General features: G+C 35.5%; 2 protein-coding genes across 8 annotated transcripts in view; one reads left to right on the forward strand and one right to left on the reverse strand.

The window, feature by feature from the left end:
- dock6 (dedicator of cytokinesis 6) overlaps window positions 1-26733 on the reverse strand; it is a 111829-nt gene that overhangs the window by 60181 nt on the left and 24915 nt on the right. For all 5 annotated transcript variants that reach the window (XR_015481346.1, XR_015481345.1, XM_087245244.1 and 2 more), the window contains exons 8-18: window positions 25355-25421; window positions 22588-22737; window positions 20804-20884; window positions 20336-20492; window positions 17011-17135; window positions 16825-16918; window positions 16466-16628; window positions 7300-7417; window positions 4151-4221; window positions 1830-1968; window positions 538-639 (exon numbers count right to left, since the gene is read on the reverse strand). Coding sequence is in view for 3 of the 5 variants with exons in the window: in XM_087245244.1 (XP_087101370.1) it covers window positions 538-639; window positions 1830-1968; window positions 4151-4221; window positions 7300-7417; window positions 16466-16628; window positions 16825-16918; window positions 17011-17135; window positions 20336-20492; window positions 20804-20884; window positions 22588-22737; window positions 25355-25421 (1267 nt within the window). In the remaining 2 variants the exon portion in view is untranslated. The remainder of the gene's footprint in view (window positions 1-537; window positions 640-1829; window positions 1969-4150; window positions 4222-7299; window positions 7418-16465; window positions 16629-16824; window positions 16919-17010; window positions 17136-20335; window positions 20493-20803; window positions 20885-22587; window positions 22738-25354; window positions 25422-26733) is intronic.
- On the forward strand, window positions 7607-13262 carry angptl8 (angiopoietin like 8). Of its 3 annotated transcripts, XM_087242024.1 has the most exons (5): window positions 7607-8903; window positions 9170-11046; window positions 12428-12568; window positions 12647-12757; window positions 12858-13262. In XM_087242024.1, exons 2-5 carry the CDS (start codon window positions 10744-10746, stop codon window positions 12867-12869), a joined length of 567 nt encoding a protein of 188 aa, XP_087098150.1. In that variant the 5' UTR covers window positions 7607-8903; window positions 9170-10743; the 3' UTR covers window positions 12870-13262. The 3 variants fall into 3 exon arrangements, with proteins under 3 accessions (XP_087098150.1, NP_001315082.1, NP_001315083.1); NM_001328153.1 differs by lacking the exon at window positions 7607-8903 and having other exon boundaries at window positions 10695-11046; window positions 12858-13260; NM_001328154.1 differs by lacking the exon at window positions 7607-8903 and having other exon boundaries at window positions 10695-11046; window positions 12676-12757; window positions 12858-13260.

A 26733-nucleotide genomic window follows, 5' to 3' on the forward strand; every position in this document is an offset into this window, starting at 1 on the left:
GATACATTTTCTAAGAGGTGGGCTATGGGCTATGCAACATAAATGCGCTATGCGACATTTGCGTGCGCTTGACACAGGAAATATAAATCAGCCTTTAGACAAAAACTAATTTAAAAAATGATCTGCAAAGTTTTACATGTTTAAAACCAAAAAAAAGGCTTCTGGGGCTTAATATTTTTTAATATACATGAAAATGTATGCAAAGTGGCAAACCACTGCAGTAAGAAAAATGCATCCCTTTTTCATCTTGTTCAACCAATGTTTATGCAAGCAAATTTAAAGTACACCATATTCATCATTTACCTAAATTACAAAAATTATTACAGAGTTGTAGCTCTAACCTTAAAAAAGTGGGGAAAAAAGACTTATTTAAAAAACAAAACGATGATATTAACCCCTGAGACCTGTGCTATAAATCACAAACTCAAGATTAATGCCAGTTAATTCAGCTTCATAACACCGACCCCTGGTATTCCCAACTTCCACATGCATTCACACACAATCACAACGTCAAAGAAACTGTGATGAATGTCTTACGTCAGGAGTGAGGACAGAGTAGCTGGGTGGAGGTTTCTCCACAGACACAGGGAGACTGAAGGAGCCGGAGCGCAGACGGCCATGCTGCATGAGGGGGATCCACTGCAGAGACAAACAACGACTCCCATAAACCCCACATCACAAGCCCAAGGGTACTTTATTAACATCAACATACTGGATAAAAACACATAATGCAGTTACTTTAAAGCAGTGTTGGCACATTTCTGGAATTTCTGTTTGTTTGTATGTGGGTGTGATATTTTACGTATGTGTTACAGGTATGAATGCCATTGGAGGATCCGCATTTCATGATGATGTTGGCCTCTGATGCTGGGTTCGCGCGACCAATCGCTGATCGGCATAGCGTTTAAATAGCTGGCTCAAACTGCAATGACAATCTCTTTCTCTCTTTTGCTTTCACGCTTTCTTTAACTTTTGTGGGTCTCTGTGAGAACAATCTCTCTTGCGAGGACTAGTCTGAGAGAATGTGTTTGCTTATGATTAATACCCTTAAAAAAGCAAAAAGTGCAGGCAAAAAGTGCAGAGTGGCTTCAGCTTTACGCCCGGTTCACACAGGGCTTTAGCATCAACGCTTGACAGAGGGCATGTCTGAAGTTGGGGCTGATGCGATCGTCATAGCAGCGTCAGCCAATGAAATTAGTCAGCAATCGGCTACTGTCGGGGCTGGTGTATTTAAATATAGGTATGAAAGGCCGTTGCATATGTTTTGGCCCCAATGGCCTTCCATATATCTGATTGGCTGACGCTTTCATTGGCGCTTGAGAGTTCCAACTTTTGCTGCGAGCAACGCCACTAAAGTGGTGCTGACGGACCCACAATTCAGTTCGGCAACACTTAATGTCACCCAATCAAAGTGAATGGAAAGCGTTGACGCGCCGTGTGAATGGGCCTAAGTGTTAGGAGTATGGATTAGGAATGGATTCCATTAATCCAACATTGCATCCTACTTACCAAACTCATAGAGACAGATGCGCAGAATTGCAACTGATATAATCTGATCTGTAGCATAATGCTACAATTTGTCTTTGAACACAGATTGTAAGGACATTGTATATAAAAAAAATTATCATATTGCACATCCGCACTTCACAGCGGGTGATGAGGAAAAGCATAAGGATGTGCTTCTGTATCCAGCAGGGATAGTGAGTGACGTGTGAGCCCTATTCAGGAGTCTCTGAGGGCCACAGGGTCACAAAGGGCTGAGTGTTTTATTAGGCAGCCTGCAGAACAGCGTGCAACAGGAGAGAACGAGAGGAAGGGGCTTTCCTCACCGTGTAGCCCACGGGCGTCTCCAGAAGGGTGTTCTGCTTAGGCTGGCAGCTGATGTGATAGAAGGTGAAGAGCAGGTGGTGGTTGTCTGTGAGGTTGGCGGGGATCTTCATCTTCACCTCCTCATAGAACTCGGGGGACCTGCGGAGGTGGAGAGATGGGACTGAAAAACACTGCGGCCAAGGGGGAGAAGACATACTTGGAGGACTCAGGAAATTGTGAGCATATTTCTTTTCTACCTTGTCATTAACTTGTTTTAATGTAATAAATTGCTTCATTTAGTTTAATGTGTGCATCTTGTTAAACTAAACAATCTTTAAAAAGCTAAAAAAATATACAATTTAGATGTAAACTGAAATGAAAAGATGTTTATTTTTGCTTATCAGTAACATCTGTTTTTAAAGTTAACGTCATTTTTGAAAATTATTTTAAAAAGTACTGTTGTATATTAATTATATTTAAACTTTCAAACAATTATATACAAAAACATATACTCATCGGCCCCCTTTATTATGTACACCTTAATAGTTCCCGGTTGGACCCCCTTTGCCTTCAGAACTGCTTTAATCCTTCGTGGCTTTGATTCAACAAGATACTGTAAAGTTCCTCAGAGATTTTGGTCCTTACTGATAACATTACACTGTTGCTGCAGATTTGTCGGCTGCACATCTATGGTGCAAATCTCCCGTTTCACCATACCCAAAGGTGCTCTATTGGATTGAGATCTAGTAACTGTGGAGGGCATTTGAGTACAGTGAAATCATTGTCATGTTCAAGAAACCAGTCTGAGATGATTCTCGCTTTATGACATGGTGCGTTCTCCTGCTGGAACTAGCCATCAGAAAATGAGTACACTGTGGTCATAAAATGATAAACATGGTCAGCAACAATACTCAGGTAGGCTTAAGTGTTGACACAATGCTCAGTTGGTACCACTGGGCCCAAATTGTGCCAAGAAAATATCCCCCACAGCATTACACCACCACCACCACAGGCAGGATGGATCCATGCTTTAATGTTGTTAATGCCAAATTCTGCAGAAATGGAGACTCATCAGACCAGGCAACGTTTTTCCAATCTTCTATTGTCCAGTTTGGAGAGCCTGTGCAAATTGTAGCCTCAGTTTCCTGTTCTGCTGCTGTAGCCCATCTGCCTCAAGGCTGGACATGTTGTGCGTTCAGAGATGCTCTCCTGCATACCTTGATTGTAACGAGTGGTTATTTGACTTCCTGTTGCCTTTCTATCAGCTCGAACCAGTCTGGCCATTTTTCTCTAGCATCAACAAGGCCCACAGAACTGCCGCTAACTGGAAATTTTCTCTTTTCTGGACCATTCTCTGTAAACCCTAAAGATGGTTGTGTGTGAAAATCCCAGTTAATCAGCAGTTTCTGAAATACTCAGACCAGCCCATCTGGCACCAACAAACATGCTAGGTTCAAAGTCACTCAAACCATCTTTTTTCCCCATTCTGATGCTCGGTTTGAACTGCAGTAGATTGTCTTGACCATGTCTACATGCCTAAAAGCATTGAGTTGCTGCCATGTGATTGGCTGACTAGAAATTTGTATTTATGAGCAGTTGGACAGGTGTACCTAATAAAGTGGACATGGAGTGCACATTCGAGATGTTAACATGAATCATATTTTCTTTCCCTCAATAACATGAAAAAATTATAGCAAAATAATACTATTAATATTACTATTATAGTTATTAAACATCATTAAAATAGTAGAAAAAAATACATCATCTCAAGATTTTAATTAGTCATAACTTTAGTCACACTTTATTTTAATATACAGCTCATGCTATAAACAAACCATAAATTTAGACTTTTTGCTCAATAAACTACTAATTAGCTGCTTAATAATACATATTAAAGTAGGGTTTAGGTATTGAGTAGGATTAGGGATATAAAATAAGATCATAAGTTATAAGTGGCAATAAACAGTTAATATCTTAATAAAATGCAGGTAATAAGCCAGTAGTAAATGGTGTAAATCGTTACCTAAAGTGTTCCCATAACTTTTTTTTACCTTAAAAACCTTTGTTTTTAATTGATGAACATTTATGAATGATTAATATGATTAATATAAATGTAAATTTATATTACTATCAATTTCATTGTAATATAAATGTAAATATGTATAAAACAGTATCTCAAAGTCTAAACTGATTTGTTGCACATTGTTAAATAAAAGTAGTGGGAATCTGAGATAGAGTCTACAAAAAATACTCTAGGTGAAAATGTAATGTAATACAATTCATGATATAAATAAAGAAAAAGAGTTTAGTAAAGAATAGTGAAGGAGAAAGGGACTCATACTTGTTATGGTAGATGACTGGAGTGTACGCCTCCTTATAAAACTCTGCACAGCTTGACTTTCCAAAAATGACCTGATCAGGAGAGGAAATCACATTATACTGGTGAATAACAACTCAACGGCTCCACTAGATGTCACCAGAGACTCACACTTCAGCAGTGACGTAGCCCTTGCTAATCATAAAGTCATGGATGCATTTTTCAATTATGACCAAATGAATTTAGCCTCTAATGTACCTGCACTACGTAAGGCCTTACACAAGCCTTAAGTCAATAACATATGTTTCAAAGTGAGTGAACACAGCTTTTAATGTTAATCTCTAATGTCTCTAATGTTATTAGAGAGTTCCCAAAATCTCTGATTAGATTAACAACATGTAAAAGGTTCTGGGAGTACACTGAAATCTCCAAAATCTACCAAAGAGCTTCTTAAAGACATAGTTCACCTAACAATAATGACATTTTACTCATCCATTCACTTGTGTGAAACCTTTTTGCTTTTACTGTTGAACACAAAAGAAGATAATTTAAAGAATGTTGTAGAAAAACTGGTAGACATTCACCTTAATAGAATTTTTTGGTAAATAGTTTTGGTTGATTTTTTTGGTCAATGGTTATCAGCTTCCAACATTCTTTAAAATCTATACTTTTGTGTTCGACAGAAAACAAAGAAAGTCAAAGCTTTGGAATCACTTGTGGGTGATTAAATGACTGATTTGTTTATTTTTATGGTATGTCAGTTAATGAAGGCTATCTTCATAGCAAAACAAATTACAGTAATACAAATGTGACATAAATATAAAATAAACAAGCAAAAAAACAAAGCCCTCAACTCTTCAGCAGGCAAAGAACCATATATAACTTCATTCACATTGATTACAGCGTAGTTTTTTAAATTCATGACAAGTTTAAAAAGTCCTGCAATAACCCCAGTAACACTCCAATTTTTGTAGTTTTTGTTTAAACGTTTTTGCATTACTTACTTATTTCTTTATGTTTATAGTTTATATACTAAACGAATGCCTCAGCTTTGCAGTGATCATGCACAGATCATAGTTATGCATTGGCTTATTTATCAGTATAATGTTTGATTCTTATTGTAAGATTATATATTTTATAAATGAATGGTTTACAGGGCCTATTATTAACTGTAATCATGTTGGTTTGTTGGTTGAACACATCGAAGCATGGTAAATCTGCTGTGTTTTCATCAGCACGTCTATCAGCTCTCCATGGTTTCAAGGCGCCCTATGAAAACAGTCAGTTCTCATAGGCTGTATCAAAGCTGCACAATATACTTTGTCACACTGAAGTATGTGCAGTGTTTACTTTGAATTATTATCAATCATTTGCATGTGTTTTTGAGGCCTGTGATTGTATGATGATTTTAAAAAGCATAAGAAAGTGTATAATCCGTACATTTAATAATTCATTTTATTGAATTATTTTAATCTTTATTGTTCAATTACTATAACATAAATACTGTTAGACTTTGAAAATTAAATATTTCAATTCTATATTTTTATTCATTTGTAACAATAGATTGTTTATTAGATTTTATGCAGAGGCACTCCTACTGGAGAATCATCCCATTTAATTTTATCAATTCTTTGCAAATAGAGATATTCAAGTCATCTGATGAAATTCATTTTGCAATATATATTGCAGAATAATTACGGTGCGTAATATTACTTTGCCTGGTGCAGGTACTTTACTACAGCAGATTTTTGTGACTATTACGGCAGAATGAGAGTATAGCTCCTAGTTATATTGGACTAGAATAGTAACTGTTAATGTAAAGTTGGTCTCTAACATGATGTAAATACAGAGTTTTCAATAGGAAAATTATGAAAACTATTTTATGAATGAAAAGCTAATGGTCAAATCTTATTCAACAAATGATGCTAAGCTAAGCTAAAAGTAACCCCTGAACAAGACCCAAAAACAAGAAACTACCTGTCTACAAGTCTATTGTTTAACTTCAGGACAGTGTTTCTCAACCACATTCCTAAAGGACCAACAACACTGCATGTGTTGAATGTCATGTCTCCATTACAGGTCATTCAGTCTCTGCTAATGAGCTGATGATCTGAATCAGGTGTGTTTGATTAAGCAAACATGGGTGCATCCAAAAATGTAATTTAAATTTAAACGTACTACTCGACCATTAGTAAAGTACGCTCTACATAGTATGAATGTGCACATGATGAGTGAAACTCAGACGCACTACATCCGTTAGTGGCTTTGCTTCGCGAAATGTCCATCAGATGCACATTTCAGAATCTAGCTGAAAGGAATATTAAGCTGCAGACCCACACACGTTTCAGCACACACAATCCATCAAACACGATCTAGGCAGGGGCAAACCATATACGGTTAAGATGGATGTTAATGTTATTATTGTCTTCTCAGACCTCGCCATCAACATATTTTTATTTATATTGTTCACACAATATAAGTATATAATTAGTACACAATAGGTTTAACTTATATAATGGATTCATAACACTGAAAGAAACAATAGCAAGTTAATATGTACTATATAAGCTATAATACATCTTTATATGTAATACAAATCTTTTTACATTTAATAAATGTATAGCACTATATTAACATACTGCTCGACTTGAATACTGTTTTTAGCGTACTATATAGTTTGGAAGTATATGTGATTTTGGACGCAGCCATGGAAAATGTGCCGAGCAGGTGGTCCTCCAGTAACATGGTTGAGAAACACTGATTTGAGACTTAAAAAAGTGAGCCCTTTTAAAAAAATTATGCAGTGTTCATCTAAATTTTAATGTTTTGTTTATTATTTAAAATGATCAAAATAGCTAAATAAATTCTGACAAAACCATATTAAGAAATTTCTAGAGACAATGTACACCATAAAACGATGTATTGTTCCGTTTAATACATCTGGCGACGGAGTGTGGTTCGAGTGACTAATGTAAGCAGTTTGTTTTTGGATCAATGTGTTTTAGGGAGGAGCTGTCATACTCTTGGCACACATCTGGAGGGCTTTATTGTTCACAATTAGTTTGTCTAAGTGATTAGATCATCATATCAAATGCGCTTGCATAATCCCAAGTGCTTTTCTTTTGTCTGAGAAGCTTAGAATATGTGCTGTGACAGTGTAATCTGTGACTCACCGGCATGGCCTGACTGGGATCCTCTCCTGCCATGAACTGCACCTTCACAGCAATGTTCCTCACCGAACCCTGCCGGCTGCTGAAGTTCACGGACTGAGGGTAAACGTACAGCAAGTTCCTAAGCAGGAGAGGGAGAATGAAATGAAGGTGAAACAAAGATCTCATCTCCATTAGAACAGCAATGATTTAGGAGAGCCCTGTATATTATGCACATTTACAGGTTCCAAAATATTACATTGAGTTCTTTTTAGCAAAGACAATGAAATTGATAGTAATTTTAGTTTTTCTTCACTTCTTTCACTTTTCTGGATAAATACAACTTTCTTCACTCAACAAAGTGTTGCGCACTCAGGCATGTACTTCATTTTTGAGGGCAATAGAGTGTATGCAGACACTAAAGGGGCTTCGAGAGAAAGGCATTTCTGTTTGGCCAGTTTTGCAACCAAATTTGCACTGGGTAATGAAAGTGTCCCCATTTCAGCAACAAAAAAAAAAGACATAGCAACGCTATCTTTAGAAGCAACATTTTTTTAACAATACTGAGGTCATACTGAGTGACTTTCAAGAGTGCTAAACAAAAACAATTGAACTTAAAAATTGGCTGAATGTAAATTCTAGGTGTAAATGGTTAAAACTAGCAACACAAAGTCACAATATGTAAGATTTCATCATAAATAAAAAACAAAAAACTTGCGTACGTACATTACCCAAAATGTTTTGAAGAATGTTCAAATTCAGAGAAATAAGCAATACTAAATGTTCAAGAATCTCTAGAGTAAATTTTTTTTTTTTTATTAGATTTTAACAGATTTTTGTGTGTTGAGCATTAATTAAGACAATGTTAGAACCGGTTAGCTTAAATTGTGGGAAAAACTGGATAATTTTGAGCTTTTGTCAGCTTTAGGGTTTAAAATAATTTTTGGTGTGGGATCAAAATTGGTGATGTAGCACCGATCTGCCTGTCCAGAGATGACATGTTAGTTTCTCATTATTATTCATAGTGTATTATTCAAAGAGTTTTCCTGTACAATGAGAAGCATCTGCTTCTTAATTTTTCATGACTGCACGTGCTTTCCGAAGGCAAGGCAGACCTGCCAAACTGTGATACCATGTCCACGCACAGCATGCAGAATTTAGCCATTCATGAAGGGTTTGTTGCATGTTTTTTCCCATGATGCTTTAAGGGTCTGTTGGTTTGCAGCAAACATTTTTCTCGGGAGACCTATACAAGAAAAAGAAAATGGCAGACTTTGTCCTTTATTAGTTGATTTGTTACCATTGAGACACAATCGCCTATACCCATGCTGCTGTGTTTGCCTATGTTTAAAATCCTCCAGATTATCGGCAGGGCAGGGCTAATGGTTGGAATTCATTGGGAAAGAGACCTGCTGCACTGCTTCACTGTGTCAGCATTCAAAGCTGGGGATTCAGGAGGGAGGAGAGAAGTCCTTTTCATTTTTAGTGTTTATATAAACAATTATCTTTATGATGATGTAACAAATTGTGCCTTTGTGTATATGAAATTACAAATAACAAATGTAGCAGGACATTAAACTACTGATTATGTCTTTGCATCTTAACTTTGCAAGCTAAAAACATCAGGGGTCTCCTCACAGTTGTATCATTTTGTGAGCCAGATGACAGTTGTTTACTCCTCTTTTATTCACCTGCTCTGCTGGCCACGCTCACTCCACAGAGCTCCACGCCCATCATGAAGCATTCTTTGAAAAAAAAAAAACTGAAGTAGACTTAAACCGAAAGGGGGGGGGGGCTTTAACAAGTAAAACGGACTATGCTGGGCTGTGGATAGAAAGCCATATGCCAGAGTAGTTGGTGGTTCATTTAATTGTGGTGACCCCTGATAAATCAGGCACTAAGCCGAAGCACAATAAATAATTGTGAATAAATACAGCGCTGATTCTTCTAAATGTAATTACGAGTGGAACAGAGCTCTGCTGCTTTACTATCGCTTCTCTGTTGTCCCTCATCAGCAATTGCTTTAGCAGTCTCGTTACACTTAAACAGATTTCAGTGTTACTATGCTTCATACAACAATTCTCTAGTAAAACGAACCATGTCCAGTGTCGCCATGCTAACGATGTTATACACGATTTCTGGTATAATTTTATATTGAACATGGTGTTTACACATTTGGATGACACATTTAGATTTTTTGAGGAGAATGTAATTGTGTCCAAAATTTGGTCAGACTATAAAGACTGTATATCTACACTGATATCCTGAGACCAAGCAGTAAACACTAAACAGTAGTAACAGATGGCTTGTAGAAAATTTTAGGAAGAGAGAAATATATAAGTAAAGCAAAAGCTCAAGTTTAAATTTCTAATAAAATTGTTAAGTTTACAATAATCAAAAAGAAATTAAATATTATGTTTTAAATCTTAAACTGTCAAGTTCACAATCGCTAATAAAAATGCTAAAATTTCAATTCCTAATCTAAATAATGGGCGAAGCAGAGGCGCAGTAGGTAGTGCTGTCGCTAGGTTGCTGGTTCGATCCTCGGCTCAGTTGGCGTTTCTGTGTTCGTGTGGGTTTCCTCCGGGTGCTCCGATTTCCCCCACAGTCCAAAAACATGCGGTACAGGTGAATTAGGTAGGCTAAATTGTCCACAGTGTATGAGTGTGTGAATGTGTGTGTGGATGTTTACCATAAATTGGTTGCGGCTGGAAGTGCATCCGCTGCGTAAAAACTTGCTGGATAAGTTGGCGGTTCATTCCGCTGTGTTGACCCCAGATTAATAAGGGGACTAAGCCGACAAGAAAATGAATGAATGAATCTAAATAATCATATTTACACACAGGTAATAGAAACGGTTTCTGTTCAGAGCTACTATTATGTAATTCAGACTGACACACAGCATTTGAACCACATTTTTCTAAAGGAGTAGCACCATGACACACATCTACTATGTATGTTTGAAGAACATTCACAAAAACAGACATGAAAGGTACTTCACCTTATCCCAAATCAAACACTAAACATGTGGCCCCAGCATGAACATACAAGCCCCATATCTCTTACTGCACCAGTGAAAGTAAGAATCATATTTGCATAACATAACACAGCATCTGTTTGCATATCTTATTTATGTGGCTCAAAAATGGCACAGTTTCCAGCGTGTCAGAAGGTTCACTGGATGCTGGAGCAGCTCTGAGGTTAAAGGAGAATGGTGAACTGGCAGACTGACTGCTCAGCACGTCCCTGGTTCAATACCACTAAACATCTGTCTGGCCAACATAAGAGTCAAGGTCTCTCTCTCTCTCTCTCTCATAGAGCTATAAGCCCAGCTCTGATAGGTTGTACCTCAGCTGATTTCCCAATGTCCAACATGCCCTGTCCCTGGTTATAAAAAGAAGAACCCTTTTGCAGAGTGCGCACACCGAATCATCACTCACGGTCAGAGTTTCTGAGAAAGAGGACAAGATGCGGGCAGTTTTATCTCTGCTGTTCGTAACTCTGTGTTCAAACAGTGCCTTTACGTCCCCGCTGAAGACTGGTCAAGCTGGAGAAAACCTGGTGTCCAAGGATGAAGTGAACATCCTGATGTATGGCGTGCTGCAGTTTAGTGAATCCCTGCACCACATGTACCAGAGCACAGAGGCCAGACTGGCCCGCGTCATGACAGCCGTGAGCCGAACTGAGAGCGAGGTGAAGAAACTAGGCTACGACACAGAGGCCGCGGCACAAACCAAACAACAGATCAAAGAGAAGCTTCAGCTCATCAAGGTAAGCTAAATCAGGACATACAGTACTGAAATAATCAAATCCACCATTTAAATGACCACCTGATTATTAGAAGTTTTTAAAAATGTCACTTAAAATGTGCAAAAATGTTTGTCTAAGAATCATAAAATCTGTAAAGAGTGGGTTAAGCACTTTCTACTTCTCAAGGCAAGGAAAAGAGATGACTCTTAATTAAATGGTCTCAAACTCAATTCCTAGAGGGCAGCAGCTCTGCATAGTTTAGCTTCAACCACCTCCAACTCACACCTGCTTAAAAGTCTCTAGTAGTCTCGAACACCTTGATTAATTATATCAGCTGTGTTTGATTAGGGTTAGAGCAAAACTGTGAAGAGCTGCAGCCCTCCAAGAGTCCAGTTTGAGACATATGATCTAATATCTAGGTGTATATACACATTACATTACATTCGATAGACGATAAAAAATGAAAAATAATCAATGGTAAATCAATGGGTAATCCATCCATCAACTATATACATATATATATATATATATATATATATATATATATATATATATATATACATATATATATATATATATATATATATATATATATATATATATATATATATATATACATATATATATATATACATATATATATATATATATATATATATATATATATATATATATATATATATATATATATATATATATATATATATATATATATATGTGTGTGTGTGTGTGTGTGTGTATGTATGTATGTACATATATTTATAAACATACACTATCGGTTTGGGGTGTCTTTTTTTGTTTTCATGTTTTTTTTTAAGTAAAATTATTCCGTTCATCAAGACAGCATTTGTTAAATGTAAAAAAGAAAAAAGGAAAAAGGTAAATTGTTAAATATTTATTAAAATTTTAATTAACTGCTTTCTTATTCTATGTAGTTTCAAATGAAATTATTGCTCCAGTCATTATTGCTTTTATTACTATTAATAATAATATTATTAATTCATATTAGAGTGATTTCTGGAGGATCACATGACTCAGAAGACTGGAGTAATGAAGCTGAAATTTAATCTTTAAAATCACTGGAATTAATTATTAAATTAAATTATAAACTGATTTTTAACTAATTTTTATTATTTTTAGTGCAATAACGTTTCACAATTTTTACAGTATTTTTTTAAATGACTGCAGCATTGGTGAGCAGGATAAGTTAGCTTTAAAACATTTAAAAACCATACTAACCCCAAACTTTTCACTGGTAATGTGTGTGTGTGTGTGTGTGTATGTATATATATATACATATATACATACATATACATACATATATATATACATATTCAAATGGAGTTATACAAGGATTCAAATAGAGTTTGGCTGGTGTAGTGAACAGCTGGTCTGTTTGCAGGCTCAGACGAAAGCGCTGCAGATTCAGGTCCAAGAGAACAGAGGTAAAGTCACCAGGGTAGAGCTGGAAGAGGCACAGCTGAAGAAAAAACTCCACAGCATGGAGGAAAACCTGAACAGCTCCGTCTCAGACACCTTCAAGGTACTGCAGACTGCATACTACTGACTACTCACACACTCTACAGTATTACCAGGAATTAAACAAATCATCTCCCAACAGGGCAAACCACTTAAAAATATCTTTATCAGGGAGGACTTGATGAAGTGGACACAAGAACAGAAACTCAAATTGCAGAATCAAAACCAGCAGATGTCTGATTTACAGAAACTGGTGAGTCTTATGAGTGCAGAGTTAGGAGTGTAGTTGCGAGTAAACATGTGATCACCTGGAAAAACATTGTTTCACGTCAGTGTCTTGTTTGTCATTTCAGAATATGGTGTGACCACTAAAATCAGCTATGAGGAAGAAGCACAATCCTGATCAACACTCCATTCCCGGCACTGCAGATGGATCTCAGAAATATAACACCGATGACAATGATGATTGTTTTTCACACAAGTTGGGTCTCTTTCAGAAACATCAGCAGAAGAGAATCTCTAAAACATAAAATTCCCAATCACAGACACCATTTGTCAAATATAAAGCTACATTGTACCATTTTATACATAATGATCATTATATTTGTTTGGGTTTGTTGTTAGTAACTTATACTGAAATACTGAAATATAATAACTTATAACTGAAAAAATGTAACTGTTGTGTTAAGAAATCAATACTGTTATAGTGTAAACTTTATTTATTAACAGAATAAAAATCTGTGTTTTTCTAAGTACAATACATATATATTTATTTTTACTCACACACAAAAAGTCAAATATATATGTTTTAAAATGTACTGATGTAACCAAGGCTGTATGGGTGGGCAAATTTGATTACAATGCAATAACATTCAATAAAATAAGGCTGATAATCAACCAAAGATATAGGGCTAAGCATATATGCTTACACCCCTTTCAAATCTATCTTTTAAATGAATATTTTCTATAAGTCAGCACTGCAGCCAAACCTGGAGCTAATCTAACAAAATAACTAATGATAACAGTCAACAAATCAGTTCACCCAAATTTATATGTTAGGGAAAAATATTATTAAAAAAAAAAAAGGAAAATATATATATATATATATATATATATATATATATATATATATATATTAGTATTAAACATTTTGCAGTATGTCATTTTTTGTGCAATATTTCACCTGAATTTAGATGTATTAAATAATGTAATTTCTAAAGATGTTTGGTGACCAAACATTTAAATTCTTGCTTCCTTCATTTTTTTTAGTTGAATCAAATGAAGTTTTCAAGTCATTTGAACTTATATCAATCAAGCTGACTAAAAATATGAAGTTAAACTGTATCACTTAAAAATGGTTCAAACCTGATTAACATATTAAAATAAGTTTAAGTAGCAAAACCGCTGCTTGTTCAGACTTTTATGTTATTTTTGCAGTATATGAACCAAAATATGCCTATATTCACTGATAAATGAATAAAAATATTCATTTTAAAAATTGGGTCAATCAATCAATCAATCAATCAATTAATCAATCAATCAATCCACCTGTCCATCCATCATTCTCACCCTTTATATTGTATGCAATATAAAAGTTGCTATTTTCCAAACAAAGACTCTGCATACTGATTTGAAATACAAAGTACTGTGAGTCTATTTGATCGTTTACCAGTTTCTGAAGTCCCTTCTGCTCACCAAGGCTGCAATATCTAAATATAGATCTAAACCATGTTCTTGTGGAATATATATTTAAAATGTCATTAATTCCTGTGATACTAAATTTACAGATTGTTACTCCAACATTCTGAAATGATACTGAAACGAAAGCTAAATAGTTACATTTCAGATTTACATGCATCTCTTTTAACAAGTTTTCTCATTTGCTGTTGCATTTAAAGGTATAAAATAGGGCTGTCAAAATTAGCGCGTTAACGCATGTGATTAATTTGAAATATTTAATGCGTTAAAAAAATAACGCAAATAACGCAGTTGCAGTTTTTTTTATTTCCTGTTGTGGCCGACGTGTGTTCAGGGACGGCACGTGCATAGAGGCGACCTAGGCGGCCGCCTTGGGCAGCAGAATAGTGAGCGAACCCCCCAGCCCTCACTTTTCATCCGCAACACCAACCCCCTCCCTCACGGTCCTTACTTTTATACGCGAACCCTTCGGGTTAAGGGGAGCGTGATTGCTGTTTGTCTAGAGCACCAGTTCAGCTTGCTCTGGCCCTGCGTGTGTTTAACATGCAAAGAAATTTTAATAAGATCAAAGACGCGCTTTTAGAAGGAACGTTGCAGTATAAAACAATTAATATGGCATCACCAGGCTGATTTGCGTTTTCTCAAGAGTTTCATGGGGACGATGTTTCACGGGTGTTTCATTTTTAATCTTAAGACTTTAACTGCAGTTCAGCAGTTCACTCTCATTCAGCATAATTTCATTCAGGATGTTTAAATGGAATTTGATACCGCATGGCGAACGGAAAGAAAAACCTCCGCATTTCAGGACTCGCGTGATCCTTTAAGGTAATCAAAAATCGCTGCTTACATGGTAGACTCTTAATCAGTATAATCTTAATCATTAAAGCGGAGTAGTGATGTCCATGTAAAAGTACTCAGTGAAAATGGTAGATGGAAGTCGCAAGCTGTCAAAGACAGCCATATTCTCTGCGTCTAAGCTGTTTCATTAGCCCTCACATTTCATAAGTTTGACATTTTTCCCCCTACACACAACTTTTGTAAAGTGTCTGCTTCGCGTTGCTGTGTCAGAATCCTTGCTTGTGAAATACAGCCATCCTTACGAATGCTTAGTTTAAGCAAATTTGATAAACGCGATTGTGCGCGTGGATGAATCTGAAGGGATCCTTTGTTTACTGTGTGCGCTGCACTCTGCTCGTTGTCTGTGTGTGTGTGTGTGTGTGTGTGTGTGTGTGTGTGTGTGTGTGTGTGTGTGTGTGTGTGTGATCCACCTAGAATCCAACATGGAAATTATTTTTGTTTGTAATTGGCATTGATTGTTTTGAAATTCAAATGGCACTTACATGTCTGTGTTTTTATTTCTATAATAAATATGGTGTTTTGTGATTAATCATGATTAATTACAAAAAAGTGGGATTAATTACGTATATTTTTTAATCATTTGACAGCCCTAGTATAAATAAAAATTGTTTTCTACTCATTTCCCAAAAAGTGGCATGTTGTGGTGTATTTTGATCTAAGACTTATCTTCACATTCTGAGGACGCCAGAAACATCTATTATAAATTATAAAAAGAGACATTGTATAACCCTTCATAATATTATATTTAGTATATGCCACCCGATCTGGTAAAAGTCGCACATTCTATTTTAGGATACAGACCAATAATGTGAAAAAAAAAAAAAAAAACATTCAACCCTGTTTTCTGTCATTAAATGACGATGTTTTTATGAGGTCTGTCTATGGTCTCTCTCACCGAATACAAGATTCATTTTAACCCAATATTTATAACAGTTGGCATCGCCGTTATAAATTATTTAAAAAGTAGCACCTCTGTTTAACCTTTCTGAATTTAGTATGTTTATAATGGTGTCTTTTTAAATATTTCTTTAAATAAAAACTAATTAATTTGACCTTCAGTCTGGCTGAATAGCATTTGTATATATGTACAAGTTAGGCTGCAAAAAAAAAGTTTATCCCTTTAAAAGCAATAGATTTGCACCAAAAAACAACCAAAAAACTTTTCTAGTGACATTATCAGGTTTTTACTTGGAAAAACAGGGCAGATAACCGTAATTCAAATGGCCATTTTTTCAATTTCACGCAAGGCATGAATCTGAATAGGATATCATTTCAAAGAAGGCACCATCATTTTAAATTAGCGTCACTGTAACTCATTTTGCTGGATCAGATGACATACATCAATACATTATATATTGCTTTTTCTCAACGTAGCTTGATCAGTTTTGAATGTGCATGGACTGACCTGTATGTAGTGTGAGGGGTGTAGACGTAGCGAGCGGGAAACTCCAGCACTTCTTTAGTGGGACGCACACGGGGATCGGGGTAAGGCTTGACATGAAGCAGCTCTGGAGACAGACAGTAGTGTGGGGCCTCAGGAGCCGGAGAGATGTCTATCTTTAGCTGAGCTACACACACACACACACACACACACACACACACACACACACACACACACACACACACACGCCACACACACACACACACACACACACACGCCACACGCACGCGCACACACAGACGCAAGCACGCACACACACACACACAGTGAGAAAGCGGCTAAATAATAAAAGAGATGATGTAAGAATAAGTGTGGACAGATACCTGTCACAGGCCTGAGTCGACGCAGCACTGATGACGGCCTCCTCATGTCTGCCAGAAACTTATATAAGTCTTCATCACTCAGTCTGTCCCCTTCCTGCAGCACCGCACAAACACACAGCATTAAACAACACATCCCGCTAACACCAGAGATGCGCGCACACACACACACACAATCTGAGAACAGACCTGTTTAAAAAAGTTGGTGACTGTGAGAGTGGCCGGACGGAAGTTCGTGAAGTTGCACATGTCCTCTCCTACACTCATCCTTTCAAATCCCTTCTTCTTCCTCTCATTCCACGTCCCCTTTCGCTCTGAAGGGAATGACAGAATGATGTTTCAGCTAGAGAACCGTTTTATGAATTTATGGAGTGGGTACTGAATCATTTTTCTGAATTTGTTGAAAAGATTCATTTAGCAATGAAACACCACTTATGATGATAAAAAAGCTTTGGTGAAAAATATTGGTAGGTGAAATAAAACAAACAATATTTTGACTAACAAGAAAGTTATTTATATCAGCTATGTTTATTAAATTGTTGCAGGAATTGAATTTAATTTATTGAATGGGATAGCCCCATGAAATTAATCATCTCATTTTCGAGGGGGTCCCTAAAAAGTTCATAAATCAAACAGAGTACAACACATCACAACGTAAATACATTTGACAAGACAAACAAACAATCAAACAAGCAGCACACTCCACCTGAAACACTTCCCACAATCTGAAGCCAAAATAAGCAAAAACCTATAATCAAAAGTACAAACAATTTGATATACAAATAAATAATAAACATTTAATTTGGAGCCAATATTAATAACATTCGCAAGTTGTTTCCAGAAGAGAAAATAAATTAGCCCTGAAAAGACGAAGTGATTTAATTGATCTAAAAAAGGAAGGGAGATTGTTCCAGTCGGAAGGTGCTTTGTATCGAAAGGACCTACGGCCACTTTGTTACGAACATCCAATTTGTAAACATGCTATTATCAGAACTACTATTAAAATAGATATAATAGCAATCAATTAGTGCTGTCAAAAGACTAATCACATACATAAAGACAGTATTTACAAAAAATAAATTATATATATATATATATATATATATATATATATATATATATATATATATATGCATAATAAGTATATGTATACTGTGCTTTACTATTTATTCTGTGTATATAAGCAGGGAAAACAAGACACGTCACCATTTTTCTCAGAAAACATATTTCTGAAGGTGCTGTTGACTTAAAATTTTCACCAGATGTTGGTACTAATAATAAAAAAACATTTATGCAAAGAAAACTAAACTAAGGAGTTTACAAATTAAGTTATGTGTAATGAAATGAAATGATTCAGGGAAAAAGTATTGAACACATAAAGAGAAGGAGGTGTAGATAGGCCGTGAAAGCCCAGACAGTAGCTGAAATCTCTCTGTAGTTCTTCAGCAACCCTCTGCCCTTCGTCACTGTAAATAAATATTCACTGCTTCAGTTCAACATCTACATTTACCAGTATGATGAAGATGAAACCAGGGTGGACATTTCAGTAAGACAATAATCCAAAACACAGCCAAGGAAACTCTCAAATGCTTTCAGAGACAGAAAATCAAGCTGTAGAATGGCCCAGCCAATCACCTGACTTCAAACCAATAGCGAATACAAAATAAAGATTTGAGAGACGAGACTCACAAAACCATTTTTGCACTCTGTTGAAGTCTGTGGAAAAACTCACAGCTGAGCAATTCATGTGACTTCATTCGTCATATGAGAGCTGTCTTTAAGCTGCCATCACCAAAAAAGCTTTTTATATAAAGTATTAAATACATTTCACTAGTTCAGTACTTTCTCCTTGTGTCATACCATTGTTATTACACATAACTATTTTTTTCAGATTTTTTTGTTTATGTTTTTTTTATATTTGTATTGTTTGGGTTTTTACCAATCATATCCACATCAAACATATCAATTCCATGTCAACAGCTCCTTAAGAAATATTTTTCCCGGGGAAAACATGACGTGTTCAATATTTATTTTTCCTGCTATATACAGTTGCAATCAGAAGTATAAAACCCCCTTTTCATTTTTTTATATTTCCCAAATGATGTTTGACAGAACAAGGACATTTTTACAGAACGTCTGATAATATTTTTTCCTCTTGAGTAAGTCTTATTTCAGCTAGAATAAAAGCTGTTTTTTAATATTTTAAAAAACATCAATATTATTTGCCCCTTTAAAATATATATTTTTTGATTGTCTACAGAACAATCGTTAAACATACAGTTAAAGTCAGAATTATTTGCCCCCCTTTGAATCTTTATTTCTTTTAAAAATATTTCCCAAATGATGTTTAACAAAGCAAATAAATTTCACAGTATGTCTGATAATATTTTTTCTTCTGGAGAAAGTTTTATTTGTTTTATTTCATTTGGAATAAAAGCAGTTTTAATTTTTTTAACAACATTTTAAAATTAAAATTATAAGCCCCTTTAAGCTAAATATATTTTCGATATTCCACAGAACAAACCATCATTACACTATAAATTGCCTAATAACCCTAACCTGCCTAGTTAACATAATTAACCTAGTTTAGCCTTTAAATGTCACTTATATAAGCTGTATAGAAGTGTCTTTAAAAATATCTAGTCAAATATTATTTACTGTCTTCATGACAAAGATAAAATAAATCAGTTATAAGAAATGAGTTAAACTATTATGTTTAGAAATCTGTAGAAAAAAAATCTTCCCTCTGTTAAACACACATTGTAGAAAAAATAAACAGGGGGGTTAATAATTCAGACTTAAACTGTATGTATGTATAAATATGTATAAATGTGTGTGTGTGTGTGTGTGTGTGTGTATGTATAATGTGTTTAAATTTATATTTATAAGTTAAATATTAATATCTAATACAAATTACAGATATGTATGGAAATATTTTGGTTCTGTAATGTTCTGTATTTTGTATATTTTTATCTATATATACACACAATATGCATACACAGTGAGTACAAACATTATGTAGCGATTACATTTTTTTTAGATGCGATTAATCCCGATTATTCATTAGACAGTACTAAAATAAATAATAATCAGCTATGTTTCAGAATGCAAAACTCAAATTATTATTTTTTGTTTTATTTACCTACTATATTGGATGTTGCTCACATCCTATTTCTAAATAAATTACTATATTTTATTAAGCCTGTATTTAGGCTTAATTTATTGTTTCTTCTGTTTGCAAGGGCATAAAATTAAGGAAATTTCATTCACATGTAATATGCAGCAAATAAAGAACATTGAAGCTTGAGAATGCATTTCTGCATCAAAGTGACTGAAAATGATGAAGCCCATTTATTAAATACCGTGAAAAGGTCAAGAAATGCAGATATAAGATGTGTATACATTGCCAAGCCCCTGTGTGTGTGTCTGAGTGTTACTTCATGGACATTTTCAAGATACCGGGTTATAATAGGAATGCAAAAAACCAAGTAAGTGTTTTGAGTTTGCTTAATACCCGTGTCTGAGTCTGAATCGGAGCGGTCCAGGCCTCCAACGCTGCTGACAATGTTCAGTAAATGAATTGCAGTCCAGGCAAAGGGCATGCGAAATCCACCCAGCCTGGAGCACATCTGCTCGGCCTGAGCCCTCAACTTCTCCAGCTTCTCTTTATGCTGCATTTACAAACACACAGACAAATGGATATTTATACATGAAAACCCAATCTGGCTGGTTACACAATGTCGTGTAAAGGTAATGAGTGAGCAGCATTTATCATGCCATTTCAAACAAGCCAAAATAGCAACTTGGCAGCAGACCTGTGACAGTCACAGCCTCCAGCATCTACTGGACCTTGCTCATATTGGAGAAGAATGGCAAATATTGCAGAAGTCCAGATCAAGTTGAGAAAGAGGATAGCATAATTATGCCAAGTGTATCTGATTAGATAGTCATGAAAAACTGCCATGCGAATGGACACGAGTACCTTAATGGAGTCGGACTCCTTCATGACCATGTACGGCTCACAGCATTCACCAATATCTCCCTGCTGAAGGACTTTCTCCAGCTGAAACACATATACAGCACAACTCAAAAATAAGACTGACCCAATGATTGTAATATGATTATTTACAAGTCATCCTAATATGCTCATTTGGGGCTGAACAAATATGTATCAGTGTTAAAAACAGATATTCAGTAACGCTTTATTTTGATGTTTCATTTGAGTATTAGTAGACTGTCTGCTTAATATCTGTTGATACTGCTACTGTAACAGACATTTAACTGGCTATAAGAAACTGTGCAAGTACATGTCAACTTACACTAACCCTAACCTAGCAGTCTACTTATAATCTAATGATTTAGTTGGCATGTAGATGCAATGTAACTTAAATTCAACAAACAGATCATCAAAATAATGTGACCAGATTTTCTGCATATTAACTTTGTGAATACCAATTTCAGATAGGTGTAACTTATTAAAACATTTGTTTTTAATATTTTTAATATTTCTCTAATATTTTTTATATTAAGTAAATAAGCTGATCAACAGCGAGAGTAAAAATATATATAAAAAATATTTATTTATTTACTTAAACTCCTTCCAGACAAATTAGTTTCAGCTTATTACAAATTTTGGAAAGCCCATAGAAGCCTTTAAATACAGTTAGTTTGTGTTTTCAGAGTCAAGAAGATGGTTGGGTTTTATTAAGATTTTGAATCATATTTATATTATATATTAAAATAATTCTGAAGTGTTAGTTAATATTAGAAAAACTATATCTTATTTACATATAAATTACCAAGCAAATAAAGCTTTTGTAATGTAATGTCTACTCATACAGCTACAGCCATATCACCCTGCAGCCCAAGACCAGTAACTCACTGAGCTTAACAGGGCTGAGCCTGGTCAGAACCTGGATGGGAGACCACAGGGCAAAATTTGGTTGCTGTTGGAAGTGGTGTTAGTGAGGCCAACAGGGGGCGCTCAACCTGTGGTCTGTGTGAGTCCTAATGCCCCAGTATAGGAAAGGGGACACTATACTGTCAGTGAGCGTGGCCTTTTGTGTGAGATGTTAAACTGAGGTCCTGACTCTCTACGGTAATAAAAACCCCATGGCACTTCTCGTAAAAGAGTAGGGGTGTAAACCCGGTGGTCCGGGCTCATATTTTCCCCGAAAAAAACAAACAAACATTTTTTTTTCTTTTCAGACTTTCTTCAGTTTGTATTATTTAGGTCTTTTTGCATAACCCAGCTACTCTAAAGTTCTGACAGTCTCTTGGATAACACATTTGTATACTCTACAATTCAATGATAAATATAGAAATTTTAGTTATAAAGAACAAGTTATAAGAACAACATTTATTTATATATATATATATATATATATATATATATATATATATATATATATATATATATATATATATATATATATATATATATGTATATATATATATATATATATATATATATATATATATATATATATATATATATATGTATATATATATATATATATATATTCTTTTCAAAAAGCAAAATATCAGGGTCAGTTTTGATCCTGCTACATGAATTCTTTTGTAAAACCTTATCTTTGAATGGTAGAGTATATAGTAATAGGTTGATTCAGCTTCTTATACAACATATCGGTAATGAATAAATGACCCATTTTACACGGAAGTGTAAATCACCCGTATGACCGGGAGTCACTCTTGTTGCACTCTGGCCTTCTGCACACTTGGTGTTGCGCCTCCTGCTGGCCGTACCTTGATGACCAGGAAGATTTCAGGAGACGGGTATGTAATGGAGAAGATGGCGGATCGGGCCAGGGTGGAGATGGCTACATGGGGGTTGTGTGGTCGGAGCAAGCCCTTCATCTGATCTGAGTTCAGGTCAAAGTGGAAATCCTCAGAGATCTGAGAGAAGAACAGAGCATTGATGAAAGTGATACTGGATACGAATGAGCTCAACGTTTAAAGGGATAATTCACCCAAAAATAACAATTCTGTCATCATTTACACACCCATGACTTCCAAACCAGTTTTTTCATCTGTTAAACCCAAAAGAAGATATTTTGAAGAATGCTAGAAAACTGTAACCATTGACTTTCATAGTAGGAAAACAAATACTATACTATGGAAGTCAGTGGTTACAGGTTTTCAGCATACTTCAAAATATCTTCTTTTGTGCAGAAGAAAAAAACTCAAACAGGTTTGGAACAAGTGGACGATGAGTAAAGGAAGATAGAAATTTATTTTTCAGATCAATGATGCCTGTATTCGTGAACCTGCAATTTATCATACATTGTAAAAAATGAACCTTGAGGCTGGTATTTTTTATTAAAAGAATTGAAGTGATCATTAAAAATAATGTGCATATTTCTTAAAATAATTATAGTCTGGATTTATTATTAAATATTGAGAAAATTATAAAACCAACAGATAAATTTGACTTATTTCTTTAAGCAAACCAGTGCAATTTTTAGGCACAAATCCACTTCTAGTGAAATTTCACTGCATTGATTGATTGATTGATTGTGTTCCAAATATATTGAGATACAGCTTTTATATAATGTACTGGTTTTATATGTTAGGCAATACACAGATTCTGTCAGATTTTGCCTAAAACATGACCATTTCTACTTCCTACAAAAGAAAATTTGTATACGAACAGAGTAAAAAATGACAGAACTTAACATTTAGCACTTTTGGCAAAAGGAGATGCATATATATTCATTTATTCATTTTCTTTTCATCTTAGTCCCTTTATCAATCTGGGGTTGCCACAGCAGAATGAACTGCCAGTTTATCCAGCATATGTTTTATGCAGCAGATGCCCTTCCAGCTGCAACCCATCACTGGGAAACATCCATGCACACTCATTCACACACATACACTACAGACAATTTAGCTTACCAAGTTCACCTATACCACATGTCTTTGGACTTGTGGGGGAAACCGGAGCACCCGAAGGAAACCCATGCAAACACGAGAAGTATATGCAAACTCCACACAGAAACGCCAACTGAGCCAGTCGGGGCTTGAACCAGCAACCTTCTTGCTGTGAAGCAATTGTGCTACCCACTGCGCCACCTTGCTGCCATGCATATGTGCTATTACAACAAAGATTTGAATGCATTGAAACATAACCTTTCGACATTACGATATATTGTCATTAAACAAGTGAAGGTTCCGAGAAAGGGTGGGGATATTGAAATACTTTTATTGCAGAGGAAAGCATTTTACATTTACACATTGAATACTTTTTCTAAGAGAGCTTTAAAATTGGATTTTGATTTGAAATCTTTTTTCAGAATTGTATGCATGTATCCAGGGCCAGCGCGTCCATAGAGGCGACCTAGGCAGCCACCTAGGGCGGCATAATAGAGAGGGCAGCGTCCCCGACACTACCCTCACCTCTCGCGCCCTCAGTTATATCCGCGTCTAGCAGTCACACTGCACTTTACGCCCCATAGACTTCGCAGTTCGCTACATTGAAAAGTTTAAGCTTGGTGAACTCTGACTTGCGAAATCACATTACATGATTGCGTGAGACCAACCGAAACCAAAACATGACCCCTCTACAGAAATTTAAAACATTAACGTTCGCTTTTTTAATGTCTAACAATCTTGTTTACTACTGCCCCTTTTCGCAGCGTCGTACTACAGAATTTTGCATGCACAAACTCTAGTGTGAGTACAGCATAATTGTCCTGTTGGTTGATTGATGTTTATTTGATTGGTGTTTATTTGTTGCAGGTGTGATGCGTTATATTTATACACTGAATACTTTGTCTCCGAGGAAGTTTAAATTAGGATTTTTATTTGAAATAGCTATTTTTGTAATTGTATGTATGCATCTCATATTGCCATATGTATTCTGTTGCATGTTAGTGTGTGTGTTTGTTTACTGGCTTGTTGGTTGATTGCAGTGATTATTGCTTGTAGGTGTGATGCATACAGCTGTGATGTGTTTAACTATTTCTTGAGTTATCCAATTGTCTTTTTTAACCTGATGAAGACCATGTAGGTTGAAACGTTGTTATATAAACAACATTTTGAGAGCTAAAGTGGAAGTGTGCCTATTTACATTTACTTTTGATCTTTTACAACAAATTGTATGTATATTTTTATCAGTTGAACATGCAATAAAAAGATGTTTGGCCAAAAATGCATTGTATATTTGTTTGATTAAAACATTCTATATTTTAAATGATATGAATGAGTAATTTTAATTATTAAATATGAGTAAATTGTGATTTATTTGCTTGAATTTTAAACGCACATTCCACTAAAAACTTTAAAATCCATCACTCCAAAAAATTGAGTTATTTTCTTTTAAATTTTTATTTTATTTTCCAACTAGTTTTTCTTATTAAAAAATCAAGTCTTGAAAACTCCTTTAAAAAATTTGTACAATATTGTTACCATTATTTTTTTTAAAGGAAATAGCACATACGATTTTTTACAGTATAGAGTTTGAACCCACAAGCTTTTCAGGAATTATACCAAAAGGTTAAGAAAACAGTCATACCTTTTTCTTTTCTCTAACATCATACAGAGCCAGTGATCCAAATATTGGCTCGATTTCAATCTCGAATCTGGAAATACAACCGCAACAGGTCAGAACAGACTGCAGGCAGCTTAAGTGTTGAGGATGGATGTGTAATCAGAAGGTGTGTTTCATTAAAAATCAATGAATGCAGTTACTAAGTGAAAAACAAAGGGCACCGGTAGAACATTTGTAGTTCCAGAATTGTTTTTTAAAAATACCTGATGTTGAGACTAAAAATATAAAATATGTTATTTTATGTGTCCATTACAGTGCATGCGAAAAGTTTTTATAGAGCTTCAGTTTTTTCACATTTTTTTTACGTTACAGCCTTATTGCAAAATGGAGAGCATCCAGAGATGTTTAATAGAACATGCTTCACAGTAGGGATTGTATTAGCCTGGTGTTGAGTGGTGCCTGGTTTTTTCCAAACGTAATGCCTGGCATTCACTCCAGAGAGTTAAATTTTAATCTCATCAGACCAGAGAATTTAGTTTCTTATGGTCTGAGAGTCCTTCAGATGCCTTTTGACAAATTTCAGGCGGGGAGTGGCTACCGTCCGGCCACTCTACCATACAGGCCTGATTGCTGGATTGCTGCACAGATGGTTTTCCTTCTGTAAGGTTCTCCTCTCTCCACAGAAGAACATTGGAGTTCAGACAGAGTGACTGTCGGGTTATTGATCACCTCCCTGACTAAGGCCCTTCTCCCCCAACAACTCAGCTTAGATGGCCGGTGGTTCCAGTGTTCATTGGAACTTTCAGCAGCAGACATTTTTCTGTAACCTTCCCAGCCTTGTGCCTCGAGACAATCCTGTCTTGGAGGTCTACAGATATTTATGCATGTGCATGTATATATATATATATATATATATATATATATATATATATATATATATATATATATATATATATATATATATATATATATATATATATATTTATTAAGGGTGGAGCCGAACCCGAATACGGTATTCGGAAAGGCACGAATAGCGTGTTTTTACGAATCCTTGATTCGAACAAATACTTGAAAAATTATTTGTATTCGGGAGCAAGAAAAACACTATATCAAAAAGCAGCGTTTCCTCATGAGACCACGGTGCATGCCCGCGTGAGTGAGTGAGTGAGAGAGAGAGAGAGAGAGAGAGAGAGAGAGAGAGGCAAAACGCGCCAAAGCCCGAAACTGAAAGCGAGACGTGACTTTTAAGGGGTTGTTTCATATGGATTTATTAATCATTCTTACTGTTCAGTGATCGCAAACTGCCGTAGTTTATTAAAGACGCAAACCTCTCACTGCACGTCAGCTGCGCGCCTTCAGCAGACCTCCTCATTCCTGCAGCACGAGCACTTTATGATTGTTTA

Source organism: Danio rerio, chromosome 3 (genome assembly GCF_052040795.2).
Source record: "Danio rerio strain M-AB ecotype USA chromosome 3, GRCz13ab, whole genome shotgun sequence".
Classification (NCBI taxonomy): domain Eukaryota; kingdom Metazoa; phylum Chordata; class Actinopteri; order Cypriniformes; family Danionidae; genus Danio; species Danio rerio.

Coding starts and splice junctions, on each gene's coding strand:
- angptl8 (XM_087242024.1), top strand. CDS start 10,744: ATGCGGGCAGTTTTATCTCTGCTGTTCGTAACTCTGTGTTCAAACAGT. Junction 11,047..12,427: donor AGAAGCTTCAGCTCATCAAG/GTAAGCTAAATC, acceptor GTCTGTTTGCAG/GCTCAGACGAAAGCGCTGCA. Junction 12,569..12,646: donor CCGTCTCAGACACCTTCAAG/GTACTGCAGACT, acceptor ATCTCCCAACAG/GGCAAACCACTTAAAAATAT.